At 45.8% G+C, this 22,933-nt stretch overlaps 1 protein-coding gene across 1 annotated transcript in view; it reads left to right on the forward strand.

Annotated features, from left to right (window-relative positions):
* Positions 1-1,233: 1,233 nt before the first annotated feature.
* The window catches only part of LOC107118668, a 42,215-nt gene continuing 20,515 nt past the window's right edge, over positions 1,234-22,933 (forward strand). Inside the window, exons 1-4 of the mRNA XM_015421027.1 lie at positions 1,234-1,311; positions 5,638-5,740; positions 16,396-16,673; positions 22,298-22,400. Coding sequence (XP_015276513.1) covers positions 1,294-1,311; positions 5,638-5,740; positions 16,396-16,673; positions 22,298-22,400 — 502 coding nt within the window. The 5' untranslated portion in view covers positions 1,234-1,293. The remainder of the gene's footprint in view (positions 1,312-5,637; positions 5,741-16,395; positions 16,674-22,297; positions 22,401-22,933) is intronic.

The raw sequence follows: 22,933 nt of genomic DNA on the forward strand, positions 1-22,933 counted from the left end.
CCACTTTGCCCCTCTTTGTTGTAGAAGAGTGGCTACAGAATGTGGACAGTGCCATTACCTTCATTGGCTGTTCTAGGGTAAATTTTCTTGCCTCTTCAACTGCCATGGCTGTTGCTGCAACTGCTCGCAGGCACGTTGGTCATCCTTGAGCCACTGTGTCTAGTTGCTTGGACAGGTAGGCTACAGGTCTCAAGTCTCTTCCCAGCTTCTGGGTGAGTACAGCAGAGGCTACAACTTGGTTCTCATGGACAAAAAGTTCAAAGGGCTTCTCCAGATCAGGTAGTGCAAGGGCTGGAGTTTCCATGAGGGTCTTCTTCAAGGTCTCGAATGTCTTGCGGTCTTCTGCTGTCCATTCAAGGGGAACAGGTTCTCCCTCACAGCACTTCTGGTGTAGCAGCTTGGTCAGTTTTCCGTAGCCAGGAATCCAAAGTCTGCAGAAACTTGAGAGACCTAGAAAACTATGCAGTTGTTTCTTAGTAGTAGGCAATGGCACACAACACATAGCTTCTTTTTGTTCTGGGAGTATCCGGCGACTTCCCTTAGACCACAGAAGATTGGGTGACTTGTACTTTGCCTTGTGTCACTCTGTAGCCTCTGTTGGCCAAGAAGTTAAACAAGGAAATTGTTGCCTCAGTAACAGCCTCTTTGGAGGTACTCATTCTCAGCAAATCATCCACATACTGGAGGAGGCGTGTCTCCCTGGGGGCGGGCCACTCTGCCAAGTCCTTTGCCAGAACTTTTCCAAATACAGCTAAAGAATCCACAAAGCCTTGGGGAAGTACTGTTCATTGGAGCTGTTCTTTCCGGCCCGTCTGGGGGTCTTCCCATTGAAAGGCAAACAGGTGCCTGCTCTCAGGAGCCAGTGGTACAGAAAATAATGCATCCTTAAAATCCAAAACTGTGAACCACCCATGAGTTCCAGGTATGGTGGTTAGGATAGATGGCTTCAAGAGGGAACTGGATAAACATATGGAGCAGATGGCATATGGATTAGCCATAAGGTATAGATCGGAACTCTCAGTCTGGGGCAAGTGATGCTCTGTATTCTTGGTGCTTGAGGGGGGCAACAGTGGGAGGGCTTCTACTATCCTGGCCCTCTAGTAGACCTCTTGATGGCACCTGGTATTTTTGGCCACTGTGTGATAGTGTGTTGGACTGGATGGGCCATTGGCTTCTCTTATGTTCTTATGTTCTTACATTAGGGAAGTCCAACCCACCTGAAGATCGTGAAAGTTGAAAATCTGAGGGCTGAAACGAAAATAAAATCAACAGAAGATCCGAATACAAATAATCATGTTTTGGATGCCAGAAGTAAGTATAATGGATCTTCTAGAAATTAACTATCCTGGGGTGGGCTGAGGATTGGGGTTTCAATTTATGGTACCCCTATAAATTAACGTCCTCCAAAACATCCTGTCGTTAACAGCTTTGCTCAGGTCTTGCAAACTGAGAGCCATGGCTTCCTTTATAGAGTCAATCCATCTCATGGATTCTGTAAGTGGAGATATTAACCGTTAATCCATCAGAATTATATTGTAATCCATAGGGTCAGTGGTCTTTCAAAATATTATTTTTATGTCTAAGGCTGACAGTCCCAGAAATCTTCCAGCTCCTTTTCAGCCCTTTACAAGCAGCTCAAGTGCCAAATTCAGTTCTTTGCCCAGCCGCTTCAGAAGGGGGGGGGGAGAATCCCTTTCTCCCTTCAGATCTCTTGTTTTACTTTCCTTTAAAAGGGTTCTCAGTTCTCAGCTCTTTTTCACTAAAGTTATTTCAAGAAGTACTCACAATGGTGATGTTTCTGCTGAATCTTATAAGGTCTTGAAGAGCTCGCCGTATCCCCTCGTCCTGTGTTCACGGCTCTGCAGCTTAGGGGAAGCCTCAGTAGCTCTTGCACAGGCTTGTGCTTCGGCGCAATCTGGGCTCAATCCGCTTGCGGAGAACCCAGGATCAAACCTCTTGCTTAGGACCCCTCTTCAGGGGAGTCCATGCGGGCTTGGATAAGAGTTTAAACCCTCCAAGCTTGGCAATCCAGCACAGCTTCTCGGAACTTTCCAGGAGCTGGTCCACTGCTGCCACACCAAAATTGCCCCCCCCCCATACAAGGTCACAAACGTCTGTCCATAGTTCTTCAGGCACTCTGTCTATACACCTCCTAGAACTAACACACACCAAAAAAATGTCTTTATCATCATAGGGGACTAGAATGCTAAAGTATGAAGTCAAAAGGCAACCGGAATAAGGGGCAAGTTTGGCTTTGGAGAACAAAATGAAGCCAGGCAAAGGCTGAGTTTTGTCAAGAGAACATGGTGGTCATAGCAAACACCCTCTTCCAACAACCGAAGAGATGACTCTACACATGGACATCACCAGATGGGCAACATCGAAATTAGATTGATTATCTTTTGCAGTCAGAGATGGAGAAGTTCTATACAGTCAGTAAAAACAAGACCTGGAGTTGAATGTGGCTCAGATCATGAGCTACTCATTGCAAAATTCAGGTTTAACCTGAAGAAAGTTGGGAAAACCACTAGACCATTCAGGTTTGACCTAGATCACATCTCTTATGAATATACAGTGGAGGTGAAGAATAGGTTTAAGGGACTAGATTTGATAGACAGAGCTTGTCTATATCCTTCTCAAATTGTGGTGCCCAAAACTGAACACAATACTCTAAGTGAGGTCTAACCAGATCAGAGTAAAGTGGTACCATCACTTCACGTGATCTGAACACTACTGTTGATACAACCCAAAATGGTATTTGCCTTTTTATCTACCGCATCACACTGCTGACTCATGTTCAATGTATGGTCTACTAAGACCCCTAGATCCTTTTCGCACATACTACTGCCAAGGCAAGTCTCCCCCATCCTATAACCATGCATTTGATTTTTCCTACCTAAACGCAGAACTTTACATTTATCCCCATTGAAATTCATTTTGTTTTAACCCAGTTTTGCAGCCTGTCAAAATTATCCTGTATCCTGACTCTGCCATATTTGCTACCTCTCCCAATTTAGTATCATCTGGAAATTTAATAAGCATTCCCTCTATCCCTTCATCCAAATCATTGATAAAAATGTTGAACAAAACAGGTCCTAGGACAGATCCTTGAGGCACTCCACTTGTCACCTCTCCAAGAAGATGAGGAACCATTCACAAGCACTCTTTGGGTGCAGTCTGTCAACCAGTTACAGATCCATCTAACAGTCTCTAGCCAGACCTAACCACGGTGTTGGCAGAGGGCCCCTAGCATCTGCAGACACTGCTGTTAAATACCTTTAGAATCCAGATTAACTGTCAATCAAGGAATTGGATGGTCCTGATGAAACCCAGACTCTTCCCCTTTCTGACTAGAAGACCCAGACCTGAAATTCCCCTCTGCATTGCATGCTGGTTTCACTCCCTTTGATTATCAGGATTTATGGTTCACAGTCCATGCCACTTTCGAGTTGTTTGATCATCGGATTTAATTGTACCTTCTGCACAGATGTATGACCGTTTTATGGCCATTCAAGAGTGACTCTGCAGTCAGTACAGAGTTGCCCCAAGGTATTTGGATGTGGTTTTGAGCTGCACTTTTTTGTGGATCAAATGCTAGATGCAGAATTGCTCTGTTAAAAACACTCTCCCTGTCAAGGCCTATCTAGATGTTTTGGCTTCCAGGCTGGAACTCAGAAATGTAAACAGTTCTTTTAGAGCAGAGTGCAGGGTGCATTGTCAGGGTGAAAAACATCCTGCAAAGCCTTATGGGAGAGAACCAAATAGAGAGGCCTAAGCCAATTCAGGCTGCTGTACAGAACTGCCCTGTGTCGCTTATCATTCTGCCACATCCCAAACTAGTTTGGTTTGGCAGAGGGGCTGGGATAAGTTTTGGAACACACCCAAAACTGAACCCGAGCCAGGTTTTCCCAGTTTGTGTCCATCTCTATACAGCTCCTCTAGTTCTCTGGCTCCCAGCAGCCCTGTACCATGGGCACCTATTGTTACCCAAAGTGGTGATCTAGTTAATTGGTGGAAATTAGCTTGGTCAGAGACACAGCAAGAGGCGGGTAACTGGGATCTCCACTAATGTATACCAAAACTTTTCCCTTAGAGAATTCTCAAAATAAACCAGTCTGGTGTTCAACTGTGTGATGGAATGGGCTTGCTCTGACTTAGAGACCCTGTTCTGTCAGCCTCCTCCTTGGCTTGTGCCAATTCCTGGAGGGTGCTATTCCACTTCCTTCCACTAGGATATGCTGCCACCACTGTCCTGTTGGGGTCTTCCTGACAGGAGGGACAAACTAACACCCCTTCTTTTGTGAAACGCATTTTATTGGTTTTCAATTTAACAATAGTAGATTGAACCATAAAAAACAACAACACAATAACAAATACATATAGGTATACATTGAACTTTGCGCACAGAGAGCTTTTGATGTACATAAAATAGTAGGTCATGTTAATACTGCACTATAATTATATGCTAAATTCCGAGTTGAATAGAGATTATGCTGAAAAGTACATATAATGAGTTTTAGGTTTTTACCATAAATGTAATGTATCAATCACTGTGGGTGTGTCTTCAAATTGTTGTAGGTACTCTAGAATTGGAAACCAAACAGTTACAAAGGAGGAAGGGGTAGGAATCCTGTCAAGTCGCGTAAGGTTATCCGAGAGTTTTGCCATGATGTATAAATCCCATAGTTTCTTGTGCCAATGTGAAACTGTGGGTGTCATTGTCAATTTCCAGTGGGAGGAAATGACCGTTTTAGCCGCAAATAGTAATATGGAGACCACCACCGAAGGAGCAAGGCTATGATCTACCCATCTGTTCAAAAACAGGTTTTCTGGAGTGGGAGTAATATCGATGTTATGAAATGATGTTATTTGTAGTAAGATTTCTTCCCAGAAAGGTAAAATTTTGGGACAGGTTACCCAGCAATGTAAGTAAGTTCCCCTGATACCACAATTTTTCCAGCAGTTTGGATTATACGCATGAGTCATGAGTGATAATTTGACAGGTGTGAGGTACCAATGCGCTAAAATCTTGAAGGACTGTAATTTCATAGATGTGATTTTGATTACCATAGGGACCAAATTCCTTCTGGGGAAGAACTGGAGAATTGGCAAGAGGTGCCTTGACTGCTTGCCTTCCCCCTTCCTGGGACTCCCCTCTTAAGGTAGCATGGTCTAAGGTGGCTGGGGGAAATATGTGGTCCAGAGAATACTACAAGCTTCAAAGAGTGAAATATTTATTAAAAAGAGAAAAAGGTTACAAGCATACTTTTAGCGCAGCAGCAGATCTGCAACCAGAAGGACGAATAATAGTTGGGCATAATCATATCCTCTGTCCCTGGTTCTACAACTTACTCTACTAGATGTTGAAGTAGAGCAGGCAGTTCCAAGCTTAGAAAGTTACAAAAGGTTCTAAGGATGTCTCATTACCTCAGGCATCCTGCATCCAGCTAGACAGCCAGGCCCAGCAGCATGTTCAAGATGGCCACTGGCCTGCTGACCAGAGTTCAGCAGTCTGTCCTCTTCCATGGACCAGCAACAAGAGACCCTCCCTCCTGGGAGCAAGCACTTTTATTAAAACTCTGACGCAACCCATTTTACATCACTCTTGACTCCCAAGGCTTCTATTTGCTTTTGCAGGGGAATCCGCAGCCTGGAGACTTGATCGAGATTTTTCAGCCTGAATGCCAACATTGGGCCATCTATATAAGCAATGGATATGTGGTCCACTTGGTTCCACAAGGTAATGATTTCTTTGCTTTACAACAGAGAGCAAGATATATGTCTAAGGACCTTTCCAGATGTCCCTTATCAAGGCCCTTTCTGCACTGTCATTTCCCTCACATTCACCCTGCATATCTCCAGTCGTTTGTTTTTTTGTTCTGCACTCCTCCGCACTCTCACCGAGCATTCCATTTGTATTCTCTTTCTCATTCTGCACTGACTCCCCCCCCCCTTTGGTACCCAGATCGCTTTCAGCCTGCATTTACCCTGGGCTTTTCAAGAGTGGTTTTGTGGCAATTTATATTCTTTGTTCATTTCCAAGCCAGAGCTAATTTAAAAGAAGAAGTCTCCCCATAGATTTTCCCCCATGCCCATTTCCGGTCTCTCCTAGGCCAATCCCCCCTCCTCATCAGCATCCTTTTCAGCCAGTTCAGGCTCCCCAGAGAGTGCTTGGCAAAAGCAGCCGCTAAAGGCACAGGCGAAGCGGGCTGCCTGGCTGGCCCTTCCCCTCCATGGCTCCTCCTGCCAGCAGCTTCCCTCTTCCCAAGGGCACTGCAGCAGAAGGAGAAGCCCACCAGCCTCTCCCTGACCCTTCTGCCACCTAAACAAAAGTCTGCTAGCTGGCCATTTGTTAGGTTATCTCTCTGGCAAGCCTTTCAGGCCTGGGGAGGGAAGCAGGGAAGATGCAGCCTGCTTGGCTCTTCCTTGGCTCTTGGGGGAGGGAGGGGAGTCTTCGGTTGCCTCTCCCCCCACCCTGCCTATCTATCTACCCTAAGTGCAATGTAATAACACATGGGGAATAGTCCTTATTATTACACCACTCAAGAACCATCCTCTCTTCTTTCAAATATTTTTTTAAAAATGCAAGACACACTGCAGGTGAAATTTATACACAAATTTATATACAATTCAGGATGTGCTGTGACCAAAATAAGCTGAAATTGTGCTAATTTTTAAATCTACATTTAAACATTTTAATTCATGGAATGTTCTTAGTTACCCCTGGATCGTAATTAAATGCATGGAGTATACTTTCATTAACATTTTGGTGTATTTGCACAGAAGTTTTTTTCTACCTTGGCATCCACCTGACATGGGTTGATTCCACATGGACTTTTTCTCAGTTTCCACAATCCCATATTGCAGGATTTGCTTTGTTTTTTTATTAGAATCATAGAGTTGGAAGGAACCTCTAGGGTCATCTAGTACAACCCCCTGCATAATGCAGGACATATAGAAATACCTCACCCTCGGTTTCTGGCTTTGGCTCCCTTAATGGCGGCCACGTTTTCCCGGAGCTCTGGGAGACGTGTGCCTTGAATCAGCAGATGGGAGGGGATGCGATGGTATGCATCCCCCTCAAAGCCCTTGCGTTGGGCTCCTAGCCATGAGGCGCTTGGATGGTCCTTCCTCCGGCAAACAGCCGGTGAAGGGAGGCCGGTCCCCTGCCCTGATGGTCCCGCTGCTGATTTCCATAAATGGACACAGGGACGCATACCAGGACAAGCGCTTGGTGGCCAGGCGAGTGATTGTGAAAGGCAAGCTCTACGCTGAAAAGTGAGTGATGGTATAAGCAAAGACACCAGAAACCAAGCTGAAAGTCCCCCCTTAACCAAATCAGGGGGGGGGAAACTCCCCCTTGAAAGGAAAAAAGCTGAACTGACAAATGAAATATAAGGTGAGGATGGAATATAAAGCTGTTTTGACTAGAATAAGGAACTTTTGAGAACTTACCAAGCGGCATCAAAGGATTTTGAGACTTTTGTAACTTTTTCTAAAAAGTAAACAACTCTCAAACATGGCGCCTCCGAGGAGGGAGGAGAAGGATAAACAACTGAAACTGAGGTTTCCTGCCGGAAATGCCAGCCCAGCAAGTTCTGTCCCTAGACAGGACAATACCATAGACTTCCAGAATATGCTGACTGAGGCTTTGCGCCCTCTGCTGGAAAAAATGCAATCGCTTCATGTGAAATTCGATGCACAACAAAACCAGTTAAATGAGACGTCTAAAAAAACAGAGAAAGTGGGACAAGAGCTGAAAGAAGTGGATGCCAACACCCAGAAGCTTAAAAACCAAATGCAGGTGATGGGAAAAAAGAGAGCAACTGATGAGGTTCAACTATTACAGCTGCAAATGGAAAAGGCAAGCTATGTCTTAAGATTCCAGGGAGCTCCTGAATCAAAAGGAGATTTGAAGCAGATTATTTGTGATGCATTGGGTCTGGTTACAGATTTAAAAGCGGACTTTCTACAAGGCGAAATAATACGATCTATAGATCATACTCTGACTTTATAAGGAAAAATAATCTGCCCGGCGAGATTGTGGTGAGATTCTCCAGGGGACAAGTGAGAGACCAAATACTGAAAGCAACAAACGGAGCTACCCTGAAAATCAAAGGCAAAGAAATAAAAGTTTTGAAGAACATTACATTTGAAATAAGGAAGAAGAGAAAGAAATATAGAGACTTGGCACTGTTTTTACAGAAAAACAATGTCCCCTACAGATGGAATCTCCCTGAAGTCATCCTCTTCAAATTTAAAGACAAGAAAGAAAAAATTGACTTTGTTGTAAAGGCACGTGAATTTCCACAATGACAAGCCGGCCCAGCAGAGGAAGAGGATAAAGAAAAAGGCAGCAGCAAGGAAAGTGAAGAAGGAGGCCAGGCATCCTCTGATGAGGACTCAGCTTTGGAACTGGGAGCAGCTGCTCCTAAAACAAGCTATCGACTGAGAAATAAAAAGGACAAAAAATTAGTTATAATTGTTCTCTAGATCCTGTTTTAAACAAACTTTATTTCTCTTTAGAGATCTTTATATAAATGTTGTTGGAGACTCTAGTACAAGCAAGAAGAAATGTGTACTCACTTAATGTAGCAAAGTATAAGCATTTTTACCTATAAGTTAATTTTGTAAGCTTTGTAAATGACCACCATCTCTTGGATTTTTAGGTGTTTTGCTTTACTTTCTCCCGTAGTTTGTAGCTTCCCTCCCTTGTTTCTTTGTAATTTATAGAAAATGCAATAAAAAATCCCCTATGGGGGGCTCAAAAAAAAAAAGAAATACCTCCCACTCCACACCCCCAGTGACCCCTGCTCCATGGCCAGAAGATGGCCAAAAAACCCCCTCCAGGACCCCAAAGTAGTGATCAGCATTTCCCTGGGCAGGTATGAAAGGACCATGAGAACTAAGCACTGATACAACCCTTCCTGCCCTCCCTCTCAGGATCTGCCTAAGTTCACAGAATCAGCATTGCTGTCAGATGGCCATCTAGCCTCTGTATGAAAACCTCCAATGAAGGAGAGCCCACCACCTCCTGAGGAAGCCTGTTTTACTGAGGAACCACTTTAAGAGTCAGGAAGTTCTTCCTAATGTTTAGCCCAAAACTCTTCTGATTTAATTTCAACCCATTGGTCTGATTTCAATGAAATGGAATGCCCCTTCTCCCTCCTTCTATATACCCATAAATACTGTTTTATCTGGGCAGCATCATTGTTAGGGTTGCCACTGGCAGTGTTCCCTCTAAGCTGAGATGGAGTGAGCTAGCTCACAGTTGTTTAGCCTCCGGCTCATACATTTTTTCTTAGCTTAGGAAGGATGGCTCCAGAGCAAACTAATTTATGCTTTAGCCAAATTGCTCACTCACAACTTTAATGCCAGTAGCTCACAAAGTAGAATTTTTGCTCACAAGACTCCACAGCTTAGAGGGAGCATTGGTTGCCAGCCCAAGACTGGCAACTGGAGGAAGCTTACCTGGGAGGGGAGCCCTTGCCAGCAATGTTGTGATGTCGCTACTGGCACAGAAGTGACATCATCATGGAGGGATGACACTCTAGCAATCAGCCAAAACTCTGGTTTATGGTTTAACCATAAAATTCAAGGTGATTACTAGAGCATTGCCCAACATGATGGCATCGCTTCCGGGTCACCTAAGACAGTTGTAAAGTACTGAGACTGACACATCTCTCAGAGATTTCTGCTCATACTTTACTTAGTGATTTCAGAACAGAGATACGAGGCAAGCCCGAGGGCTGCTTCAAAGCACATCAAAAACCACACCCCAACACCCGCTCTGCGGGGAGGGCGGGGTATAAATCTTAATAATAAATAAATAAAATAAACACACCCCTACACCCGTGATTGGCTTATTTACATAATCATATGATTGATAGGGTTCCTGGAGGATCCGGATTAGCCAATTGGCTGCTCCTAGGATCCTTCGCACCCATGGTTCTTGGGAGCTAAGCTCGGGCTATTCGGGAGACCGCGTGTTCAGTTCAACCACATGCACGGTCTCCGTTGGAACACACCACCAGTGATCCCCCTCATTTCCCTAGGGAATTTTTTTTCCCATTACCCTGTTGAGCAGCAGGAAGAAGAGCCAACAGGAGAATGTGGCCTTCCTGATTTTGCTGTCACTATAGTGCAACAAACCTACAGTTGCGAGTGTCTGGTGAAATCTGGAGCAGAGAATGAACTTTTGTTTGTGGAAATGTAGCCTTCGCCTAGCAAGGAATTAATTCCTTAGCTAAGAAAAGGCAGGAGGGTTCTGCTAGTCTGGTATGCAATATAATAGCAGTGCGGGCAAATAAACATGGGAGAGTAAAAAGGTATTTCTGCATGGGGGCCGGAGCAATTCAGATGTTGTGTTATTCCCTACCAGTTTTGTACAAATGCATGGAAGTTTTTAAAAGGTTGCAACACTGTACTATTTCTGAGCCATTCTATGCATGTGCCAAACATTTTTTTTAATGAAAAAGGGTAGGCAGAGAATCATGATGGTGGCCTGACATAGGGAAATGCAGGGGGGAGGAAACAGATTGCCCTATGGCTAGTACAAATTATGCAACAATCAAAATAAGTGACAAGACCACCCTTGTGTGGAGGGGTCATGGCTCAGTGGCAGAGCATCTGCTTGGCATGTAAAAGTTCCCAGGTTCAATCCCTGGCATCTCCAGTTAAAGGATCTGGCAGTAGGTGATGTGAAAGGCCTCCACCGGAGACCCTGGAGAGCCACTGCCAGTCTGAGTAGGCAATACTGACCTTCATGGACCAACGGTCTGATTCAGTTCATGGTCCCCTAATAGTCTCCTTGCCAGGTTTCCCCTTTTGTCAGTACATTCTTTCTCAAACCTAGTTTGATAGATCGCTGCAGGAAAATGCAGCCCAAGCATATTAGCAATTCACGTGGACAGGAAAGTTTTATTAGAAACATAGAAAAAACCCCAAAAGTCATCTAGTCCAAATTCACAGCTACCTCCCCCCCCCCCCCGTGACCCCTGCTCCATGCCCAGAAGATGGTAAAACTAGCCTGGCCTGGAGGAGATATGCTTCCTGACCCTTTCTTCCTGACCCCGAAATGGCGATTGGCATTACCCTGGGCATATAAGAAAGGGCCACAAGAGCTGAGCACCTGCTCATTCCTTTCTCCCCTCCCTCTCCTGATCGACCTAAATTCGTAGTGAGCCATAGAATCAGCATTGCTGCCAGATGGCCATCTAGCTTCCACTTACAAACCTCCAAAAAAGGAAAACCCACCACCTCCTGTGGAAACCCGTTCCACCAGGGAACTGCTCTAACTACCAGGAATTTCTTCCTAAAGTTTAGTTTAAGGTCCTACCCACGCTGGTACGTTTTCCCTTCGATCAGTCCCTTGTCGCTCTCCTTTTCCCTGCTACACCATCGGTCTGATGGTATCACAGACTTTCTAAAAAATCAGTAATTGCTACAGTAGAATAACATTATGATGTATTGCCACAATCTAATAGTTGCTCTGAATCCCCAGCCTCTTTGAGGCATGTAGTTTTCCTGGGAGATGGTTCTGGGAGAATTCTTGTACATGACAGAGCCAATTTTCCTGAGCATTTGGTCTAAGAAACACTTTTGTTGCTCTTAAGTTTGTCTTGTCATCATGTGCTGCCACACATAAAACACCAGCAAGTCAGGATAGGTTCTAGCATAGCCCTCTATGTTCATATGCACAACCCTACCCTGCCATGTCAAATGGCTCAGACACAGAATTACTTCCTCATTAGGTGTTTGCAGAGATAGGCCTTGAAATTCTCCTGCATAGTGCTCTATATCGAGTTTGGTGTAGTGGCTAAGAGCGGGGGACTAATATGGAGAACTAGGTTTGATTCCCCTCTCCTCCACATACAGCCAGCTGAGTTACCTTGGGTCAGTCACAGTTCTCTCAGAGCTCTCTCAGCCCCACCTACCTCACAGGGTGTTTGTTGTGGGGAGAGGAAGGGAAGGTGATTGCAAGCTTCTCCACTACTCCTTCGGGTAGTGAAGGGTGAGATATAAAACCATTCTTCTTCTCCTTCCTCCTCCTCCTCATTTCTTTTTTAGGATGTTTGCTGGTGTATATTATTTAGTGTGTGTGTTGAGAATTTTTAATTTAAGTTTTGAAGTGGTTTTATGTTAATTTGGCTTGGTACATGCCCAAGGCTGGCCCAGTCTTATCAGACCAATGGTGCCAGCTGGAAATCTCTGTACAAGGATAAATGGTGCAATCTAATTTATGCTGTTTTTAAACTGCCTTAATTGTGTTATATTTTATATTTAATATGTACTGAGATTTTTGATATGTTCCAGATATTGCATTTGTGATCTGCACTGAGCCCGCTTACAGGGACGGCAGAATGTAAATTTAAATAAATAAATAAATAAAATAAAATATCTGAAGCTGAGCAGTGTTGGCTTTGGTTAGGACTTGAAAGAGAGACCACAGAGTCACTACCCAAGATCACTACCCAGAGGCAGGCGTTGGCGAACCACCTTGAAAACCCTGTGGGGTTGCTGTGAGTTGGCTGTAACTCGACTGCACTTTATGCACACATCTAAGAATAATTGCGGGACCTTCTTTGGGGAGGAAAGGTGCTTATTTTTGTTTGGTTAATAAGAGTGAGAATTTAAAGAGCCAGTGAGGTGTAGTCGTTTGTTGTGTATTGTGTCACTTGTAAGTGCAGAATGCCTGAGCTTCAGCTACAAGCTCCCTTGACTCTTGGTATCCTGAAATCTGCAACAGGATTGGTCGGTGTCGGGAGACAGACCAATCAAGACAGTACTTGACTTTTGGTGGGAACAATTCCCATTGGTTCCAAGCACTCATCTTTGATTGGACGTTATTGCTCTAGGGGGTGTGACTTTCCTGATTCAAACTGTATAGAGTTGGGTCATTCTGTGTGTTATCTTTCTGTGTTCTTTGCGTTATGAGCTGAATAAAGAAATCACTTGTTGAAACGCTGCCTCGATCTCAGTACATAATACTGGCGACGAGGATGGGATTAAGTGGGTAGGCAGCCCCACAGAACCTGAGCCAATCACTGCAGCAGGCAAGGAATTGTCACCTTGGTCCTCGGGAGAAGCCAGAGAACACAACCACCTGCCGCTCCAGCGCAACACTACGATGGCCACCAAGGGCCACTTCGAACCATTCGATTCAGCTACAGAGGACTGGGACACCTACGTCGCCAGGTTTGAGTTCTACAATAGAGCTCAATAAATTACAGATGCAAATATCAAGAAAGTCACTTTTCTCAGCGTCTGTGGCAAGAACATTTTTGATGTGGCTAAGACATTAGTTGCACCTACTGAACTTATTGCAATCAAGGCCAAACTAAGTGACCATTGTTCACCTAAGCCTTCAGAGATCGCATGTCGGCACACATTCCACAAATGTGACAAGGCTCAAGGCGAGTCAATTGCTGAGTATATGACGGCACTTCGAAAAACAGTGCGGCAGTGCAACTTCACAGACTTAAACGATAGACTCCGTTACAGGCTACTGTGCAGCCTGCAGGATGAAAAGTTACAACAACAGCTTTTTGCCACAAAAGAACTTACATTCCAAACCGCATATGAAGAGGCAATATCTGCAGAAACTGCTGACCAGTTGACCAGAGAAGTGCACAAGTCCAGAACTCCACCAACGCCCCACAAGTTGCAGCCAGTGCATCGGGGATCCTTAAAGAATCTGACAGTGAGGATTACTCAGTCTACCGAACACAGACTGAGAGGCACAAGCACTTCAGTCAACGATCACAATGCACCAGTTGTGGTGGCAACCACAAGTGCTGTATTGGTTCCGCGAGACCCAGTGTCGGGATTGCGGGAAGGTTGGGCACCTTGCCCGGGTCTGCTGCTCGTCTAAAGCCAAGACGTCACTCAAGATGTCACTGAGAACGTCATGTAGTAGATTTCGATCGTCGTCAAAGGACACTACTACATCTGACAACTACCATGTGGCGAACAACTGCATCTACCACTTGTCAGTGTACGGCTCTCAGCTCCAAACAAGAAACAAAATCAAAGTGACCATGGTCCTCAACAACACTCCCTGTGAGATGGAGGTCGATTTGGGATCGGCGCTCACCATCATATCCAGGCAGACTCTACACTGGCTCTTTCCCAGATGGAACAAATGACGGCTCAAGCCTTGCAATTTCCACCTAGTTGATTTCCAGAGACAGTGCATCCCTGTTGCAGGAATCGGCAAGTTCAGGGTTCGCAATAAAAAGTCTATGGCTGGAGGGGGGAGGGGTGTTGTGTATTGTGTCACTTGTAAGTGCAGAATGCCTGAGCTTCAGCCACAAGCTCCCTTGACTCTTGGTATCCTGAAATCTGCAACAGGATTGGTCGGTGTCAGGAGACAGACCAATCAGGACAGTACTTGATTTTTGGTGGGAACAATTCCCATCGGCTCCAAGCACTCATCTTTAATTGGACCTTATTGCTCTAGAGGGTGTGGTTTTCCTGATTCAAACTATAAAGTTGGGTCATTCTGTGTGTTGTCTGTCTGTGTTCTCTGCATTATGAACTGAATAAAGAAATCACTTGTTGAAACATGCAATCTAATTTATGCAGTTTTTAAACTGCCTTAATTGTGTTCTATTTTATATTTAACTAGGAATAAGGCCCATTGTGGAAATAAATACAATGAGCACTAGAAAGAGGCTCTGGGAGAGTGCCAAGGCCATGGACACTCAGAATCAAGTTGCCATGGCAACCTCAGCAGGGTATAAGGACACAGAGTCCACCATTTTCTCCAAGGGAACGGATCAATGCCATCTGGAGAGCAGTTGTAATTCTGAGTGATCTCCAGCCCCCACCTGGAGATTGGCAACAGTGGTTCCCCATTACGGAACGGCTGGTTTGGAGGGCAGAGTTTATGGCATTGTATCTGTCTGAGGCCCCACTCCTCCTCAAACCTCACCCTCTCAAGGCTCCATCTCTCAAATCTCCAGGATTTTCCTATCTGGAGTTGGCAACCCTATCTATTTCCCAGCCAAGCATCAACCTCCATTTCTCCCTCATTGATCAGCTTTCCATCTCCCGCCCACCAGCAGCCGCCACCGTGCCTTGAAGCCCTGACTGCCACATATCTGTGGCCGTAATGGGGTGACTGCTGGCACCTTTTCCTATCATTTTTTGCCTTGTGGTATTCTGCTTGTGGTGTGATCTGTCTTTTTTGTGGTGTGGCATGATTGTGTTTTTGGGTCTGTTTCTTTTGAAGGGGAAGTGATGTGTTGTGAGTGAGGACATATTTTACCTCAGAATACACCAGGTCCCATATGCAACTGACAGTTCCAACTGTCTTGCGGGGGGGGGGAGTTTGAGGTGCGGAATGGAGTGAAGTCCAATTAGGTTCCATATGCAAATGACCTTGAATTGCTGGCCCAATCAGAGAAGAATGGCCTAGGCTGCAGTGGGTGGGAGAGAACTCAGGCAACAAAGCCAGTGGATAGAGAAACCTTGTGATTGACACATCACGGAGCCAACTGATTTTGTAGTGCATAGAACGTTGTGGGACCACTACTCAATTATTTATAAGGAGAGATATGTACTGAGATTTTTGATATGGTCCAGATATTGCATTTGTGATCTGCACTGAGCCTGCTTACGGGGATGGCAGAATGTAAATGTAAATAAATAAATTAAATAAATAAAATCTCTGAAGCCGAGCAGTGTCAGCTTTGTTTAGTACTTGAAAGAGAGACCACAGATCCACTACCCAGGATCCCTACCCAGATGCAGGCGTTGGCGAACCACCTTGAAAACCCTGTGGGGTTGCTGTGAGTCGGCTGTAACTCGACTGCACTTTATGCACACATCTAAGAATAATTGCGAGACCTCCTTTGGAGAGGAAAGGTGATTCTGATTGTTTGATTAATAAAGACTGTATAAACACTAAAACAATCAAAGTTTTAAAATCATAGAAGCTATGCTACCAGTTTTGTAGTTCTATGTCAGACAACTAGAAACGACCTTGGATCTAACTTTTCTGGCTGCAAGCACAAAAAGTGCTACCTTGTGAGTAACCAGGGGATACATGTCTGAGCTTGATTAATAAGAGTAAGAATTTAGAAAGCCAGTGAGGTGTAGTGGTTCAAGCCGTGGTTAGAGCAGGACATGTGCTGGAAACCTGGGCTCAAATCTGAATTAGCCTTGAAGCCCCCAGTTGACCTTGGCTTAATCTCTCTCTCCCCCCTCCCCTCTCCCAGCCAAACACCTAAGAGGCTTGTTTGAGTTTTAAATGAGGGAGCGTAGAATCATGCAGTTTGCATGACTGCATGAAGCTCCTTGGAGGAAACAGAAGACAAAAATGTGTAGATGGGCTTACTGTTGAAATTCAACCTATTAGATCCAATTTACTCATGTTTCCCTTCCCTCCAGGCAACTGTTCAGGATCTGACATCCCTAGTCTTCTCTCATCTGGCACTTCTGGTCTTGGTTCTGTCATGCATGACCATGCGGAGGTGAAGATGGAACCTCTTTGGAAAGTAGCGGACAATGGGTACCAAATCAATAACAAGTATGACGCCAAATACAAACCTCGACATGTGCGTGAGATCATCTTTAAAGCAAAGGCAGCCGTGGGGACAAAGATGTCCTATAACTTCTGTGAGCATTTTGTCACTAATCTACGTTATGGCATCCCTTTCAGTGACCAGGTATGTAGACCCTCTTCAGGTATGCATACAAAGTTTGGTTTCTGGCAACCGGTGGGAGCTTGGGTGGGAAGGACATGGGGATGTGGCATCCTGTGCTCCATGGCATCACTTCTGGGAAAACACGGAAGTAACATCATGCTGCTCTGGGAATCTCTGGAAATGCCATTGAGTTTCCTGTTACTCCTAGGGGTATGTGACCTGATTTCTGGGTAAACCAGGAAGTGATGTCATGACAAACACAAAGCTGTCATTTTTAAAAAAGAAATTCTCCCAGTGGGAAGTCCCTTGCAAACATAATGTACAGACAGTCTCTGCAACTGATATTGAACTTGGGCATAGGGTCCTCTTGGATGGCTTCCACATGGGGATGTGATTTTGTGGCTTCCCTGTTGCTGGTGCAGCTGCAGATAAAATGCAGCAGCCATGAAGTCTTCCCGTGGCAGGTTTCCTCACAGTCACCCAACCCCAGTCCCTCAGAAATAGACACCTCATCCACTGGACAACTAGAACTTCTGCAATTAAAAAAAAATCAGCACTAGAATATTGTTATATTGATACTAGGAATAAGGTTCGTTGTGGAAATAAATACAATGAGCTCTAGAAAGAGGCTCTGGGAGAGTGCCTTTCACACTCAGCGTCAAATTGCTGTGGCGACCTTAGCAGGGTATAATGACATAGAGTCCATCATTTTCTCCAGAGGAACTGATCTCTGCCATCTGAAGAGCAGTTGTAATTTTGAATGACCTCCAGCCCTCACCTGGAGATTGGCAACAGTTGTTACCCAGGAGGAAATGGCTGGTTTGGAGAGTGGAGTCTATGACATTGTACCTGTCTGAGGTCCAACCCCTCCTCAAACCCCACCCTCTCCAGGCTCCACCCCTCAAATCCTCAGGAATTTCCCAACCTGGAGTTGGCAACACCATGTCCTTCCCAGCCCCTTTGACTGCAGCTGACTTCTACCTTCCGTCCTGGAGATCAGTTGTAATTCTGAGTGATCTCCACCCCTCACCTGGAGATTGGCAACAATGGTTCCCCGGGAGGAAATGGTTGGTTGGGAGGGTGGGGTTTGTGGCATTGTATCTGTCTGAGGTCCTACCCCGTCTAAAACCTCACCCTCTCCTGGCTCCACCCCGCAAATCTCCAGGAATTTCCCAACCTGGAGTTGGCAACTATATCTGCTTCCCAGCCAAGCACCGACCTGTCATTATCTGCCCCTGAATTCAGCTTTTTATCTCCTCCCTCCCTCCCTCCCTCCCTCCTGGAGATCAGTTGTAATTCTGATTTGTCTCCAACCCCCACTTGGAGATTGGCAACAATGGTTCCCCAGGAGGGAATGGCTGGTTGGGAGGGTGGAGTCTATGGCATTGTACCTGTCTGAGGTCCCACCCCTCCTCAAACCTCACTCTCTCCAGGTTCCATCCGTCAAATCTCCAGGAATTTTCCATCTGGAGTTGGCAACCCTATCTCCTTCCCAGCCAAACATCAACCTACCTTTATTTTCCCCTCTTCAGCTTTCCATCTCCCCCCCACACACCTGCAGCCTCTACGGTGCTCTGAAACCCTGACCTCCATGCCGAATCTTCCTATTTGGAGATGGAATCCCCAGTCTTTGGGGGATCCCTGGAAAGTTGGGAACCCAAGGGTCTGGCCTTTCCTTGCTTCCCTGGGCCACCCCCTCCCTTTGTTATTGTGCAGAGCAGGGGAGAGTATGTTGTCCGAGCACAACACAGATTATTAGCCCAAATAAAAGAATGGAGCACACACACACTGTAGGAGTAAGCAGACACCATGAACCAACATGGCATAAATCAATAGGGGTTAAACACAATCCTCTTTCTCTACACACAATACTCTGTACCTCTGGAGGTTGTAGGCTCAGGATAGGATCTCTCCTTGGACTGGCCTCTGGCTCTGCTTCAGCTTCTCTCTCTTGCCCAAGAGAGCAGGGAAACTTCCATTCATTCCCCAGTCCAGCCAACTGTGGAGTGGCTAAATTTCTGCTGCCTCCCAGGGACGAAGACCGCCTTGAGACAGTCCCTGTTTTCCTGCTCTTTTTGGCCTTGCGGTAGCTGGGAACTGTAGTCCAGCAGATGAGGAAGCCCCATTCAACCCAGTGGGTGCGTTCAGACGGGGGCTTTCTGCCGGCATAAACTGCACCGGTTGGAACCGGTGCAGTTTATGCCGGCAGAAACGCGATCACACTCACCTCTATTTTGCGATTCCCATCGTTGGACGCCCGCTCACACGCTGCGGGCGTCGGCTTTTTTTTTTAAAAAAAAGCAGTTTGAGCATGCGCATAGGCAGCCATTCAGAGAATGGCGATTTTTGCGCATGCTCAACCCCCCCCCCCCCGTAAGAGCACAGTAGCCTCCCGGAGGTCCCCGACGCCTCCGAAATGCTGCAGTAAGGGCTTTTTTAAAAAAAACAAACAAACGCTTAGGGCGAAGCTTCGCCCAAGCGCATACCGCTAGGAGTCTTTTTTAAAATGGCGGGGAAAAGCCGGAAGCCTCAGGCTTCCGACGGAAGTGGCTAGGCACCGGTGGAGAGCGATCAGACGCCGGTTTGTATCGGAAACCACCGTTGTACTCTGTTTACCACCACTTTGGACCTAGTGGCAGAGTACAACGGTGTAAAAGGATTTACAACGGTTAGGGACGGGAGGCAGATGTTCGCCGTGTGAACGCTCGTAAGTACACCGGTTGGAACCGGCACCCTAACCGTTGTAAATCCCCCGTCTGAACGCACCCAGTGAGTGATACCCCTGCAGGCCCATCTCCGAAACTACAGCTCAATTAAGCCTTCTGGGGGAACATTTTAAACATAGACGGCAGCCATCTTACAGACACAGGTAACTGCCATTTCGTTACACCTACCAACAGCTACTGAGGTAAAAATTAGTCCCACACAGGAGGCAACTGTCTTAACTCAAGAGAGAAAGCCGTCTGCCAGAAATTCTGACAGGGCACAGTGGCTGAAGGAGTGGGTGGGAAAGAGGCGCAAACCCAGCACCTGGCCAGTGGCATGCGAGTACTCCTGAGCAATGCTCCCTCTAAGCTGTGGAGTCTTGTGAGCAAAAATTCTCCTTTGTGAGCTACAGGCATTAAAGTTGTGAGCAAGCAATTTGGCTGCTGCATAAATTAGTTTGCTCTGGAGCCACCCTTCCTGAGCAAAGACAAAAATGTGTGAGCCAGGGGCTAAAAAACTGTGAGCTAGCTCACACTAACTCAGCTTAGAGGGAACACTGCTCTTGAGTGGCGGCTGGGCGGGACTCAGGCAACGCAGCCAGTGGCTAGGGACACGTTCTGAGTGACAGATCATTCAGCCAACTGATTAGGGAGTGTGTGGAATGCTCAGGAGAGTCCATGACCAAAACAGAATTATATTATAGAGAGAAGAGATACTATTCTAATTATTGCCATAGCAGGTTCTCTGAATTGCCCGTTTTTATTTGTAAAAAAGTCCCTAGCCTTTTCCCTTGCAAAAACCTGCCTGAGCTGAGCCAAGACTGCAGCAGCCAGCTGCAGCATAGGGTTCCCAAGTCTTAGCTGCGCTGGAGCGGGGGACTCCAGTGCTGCTCTGGGAGTGTGTGTGCGCACGCAAAGTGTGCACACACCGCAACCCCGTCACCCAGAAGTGACACGACCATGCCAGGCACACTGGAGGCGGGGCCACGACCATCCGGGGGGAAAACATAGAGATTAAATTTTAAATATAATGCAAAATTTATGGTGATAAATACTGATTATTTCATAGCTATAAAATGTAGCAGGTAATGTAACAGATATAATAAAAAGATACTTATAACCCCTAATTTATATGTTTTTGTGTGTGTTTATATGTTTTTGGGTGTGTTTGACTGTTTGTGTTTGTTTTATATTGAAAAAAATATTTAACTGCAAAAAAAAAAAAAGACTTCAGGAGCTTTTCCTAGGAATCCCATCCACACCTAGCTTGACAAGCGAGGGGGGATTGAAACTGGAAAGAACCCCATAGTTAGAGAGAGACAGAAACCTGTTCCAGAATTTCTGTGTTTTACTGAAAGAAAAACATTCTGCACAAATTTTCAAGCAAGTAGGAATTTCAGTACTCATCTTATAGAAAGGAAAAGACAAACCAATACTTATAAACAAATAGTGCACTTATTATTCATTTAGGAATCTATATACTAATAGCCAAGACGCCCGCTCCGTGCGGATATCAAAATCCGTGCATCGGGGGCACTTGGGGGGCAAAAAACATCCTCCCTGTCAAGGCCTATCTTAATGTTTTGGCTTCCAGGCTGGAACTCAGAAATATAAGCAGTTCTTTTAGAGCAGAGTGCAGGGTGCATTGTCAGGGTGAGAAACCTCCTGCAAAGCCTTATGGGAGAGAACCAAATAGAGAGGCCTAAGCCAATTCAGGCTGCTGTACAGAACTTGCTTATCTTGCTTATCATTCTGCCACATCCCAAACTGGTTTGGTTTGGCAGAGGGGCTGGCTTCAGTTTCAGGAGACGTCCCGAACCTGAACTAGGTTTTCCCAGTTTGTACCCATCCCTATACAGATACTCTAGTTCTCTGGCTCCCAGTAGCCCTGTTCCATCAGCACTCATGGGCACTCATTACCCAAAGTGGTGATCTAGTTAATTGGAGGAAATTAGCCTGATCAGAGACACAGCGAGAGGTGGGTAACTGGGATCGCCACTAATATGTACCAAAATCTTTTCCTTAGGGAACTCTCAAAATAAACTAGTCTGGTGTTCAGCTGTGTGATGGAACGGGCCTGCTCCGACTTACAGACCCCGTTCTGCCAGCCCCCTCCTTGGCTTGCGCCAATTCCTGGAAGATGCTATTCCACTTCCTTCCACTAGGGTATGTTGCCACCACTGTCCTGTTGGGGTCTTCCTGCCAGGAGAGACAGACTCTTAACTCCCCTTCTCAGACTGATGCCCTGCCTCTGGTCTCCTGCTACCCAGCGCCTGGTTACCACAGGGATCAACTTCCTTCTTTGGGGCTGGGGGACCTGGAGGTTTGGCAATGAGTGCCTTGACTGCTTGCCTTCCCCCTTCCCAGGACTCCCCTCTTAAAGTAGCATGGTCTAAGGCTGTTGGAGGAACTATATGGTCCAGAGAACACTACTAGCCTCAAAGAGTAAAATATTTAACTGCAGTTAAATGAGTGGTTTACTGCAGTTATTTATATCTCTGGGATTTACCACATACTAGTAAACTTACTGATTCAAATAACAAAACAACAAGTATTAATAAATCAATAGTATTAATAAAATTATTGGATTTTTTAATATTCTGTAGTATAATAACCTGATAAATGTACACTTACGTTGAAATTGGCCCTTAAAACAAATTAACTTAACGCCTGTGGTATAAGAAGTAGTTAGGCCTGGCACCTCTGTCTTGGTTGGCTGATGGAGATCAGAAGGTGCTGGATCATGTGCTCTCTGAGATGCAAGAGACATCCTAGGTCACCTCAATGTGTCGCCTCCAAAAGAACAGGTAGCATCCCTTGCTCTCTCTCTTCCAGATATAGAAGACACAGGCCGCCTTGGAACTTTCCCCAGTTCTGTCTGTATAGCCAGGATGACCATGTAGTTAAAACATGTCCCAAGGCTTCTATTTGCTTTTGCAGGTGAATCCACAACCTGGAGACTTGATCGAGATTTCCCGGACTGCTTGCCAACATTGGGCCATCTATGCAGGCAACGGATATGTGGTCCACTTGGTTCCAACAGGTAACGACTTCTTTGCTACACAAGGAAGAGCAAGATATATGTCTAAGTACCTTTCCAGAAGGCTTGGCCCTCACCTTCACCCTGCATATCTCCAGTCGCCTTTTTTTTGTTCTGCACTCCTCCGCATTCTCACCGACCATTCCATTCACATTCTCTGTCTTGTTCTGCATTGATGTGCCCCCCTTCAGCGCCCAGATCGCTTTCAGCTTGCACTTACCCCAGGGTTTTCAAGAGTGATTGTGTGGCAATTTATATCCTTTGTTGGCTTCCAAGCTGAAGCTAATTTAAGAAACAGAAGTCTCCCCATGGATCTTCCCACCCCCCACCCATTTCTGGTCCCACCTAGGCCAATCTCCCCTCTTCATCAGCATCCTTATTTGCTTTTATTTGCTTTTATTCACTCTCCAGTAAGTGCTTGGCTAAAGGCATGGGCAAAGCAGGCTGTCTAGCTGGCCCCACTCCTGCAGCTGCCCCGAGCAGTGCTGCAGCAAAAGGAGAAGGAGAAGGAGAAGGAGAAGGAGAAGGAGAAGGAG

The sequence above is a fragment of the Gekko japonicus genome, unplaced genomic scaffold (genome assembly GCF_001447785.1).
Source record: "Gekko japonicus isolate JY-2015 unplaced genomic scaffold, Gekko_japonicus_V1.1 scaffold4556, whole genome shotgun sequence".
NCBI classification, from domain to species: Eukaryota; Metazoa; Chordata; class Lepidosauria; order Squamata; family Gekkonidae; genus Gekko; species Gekko japonicus.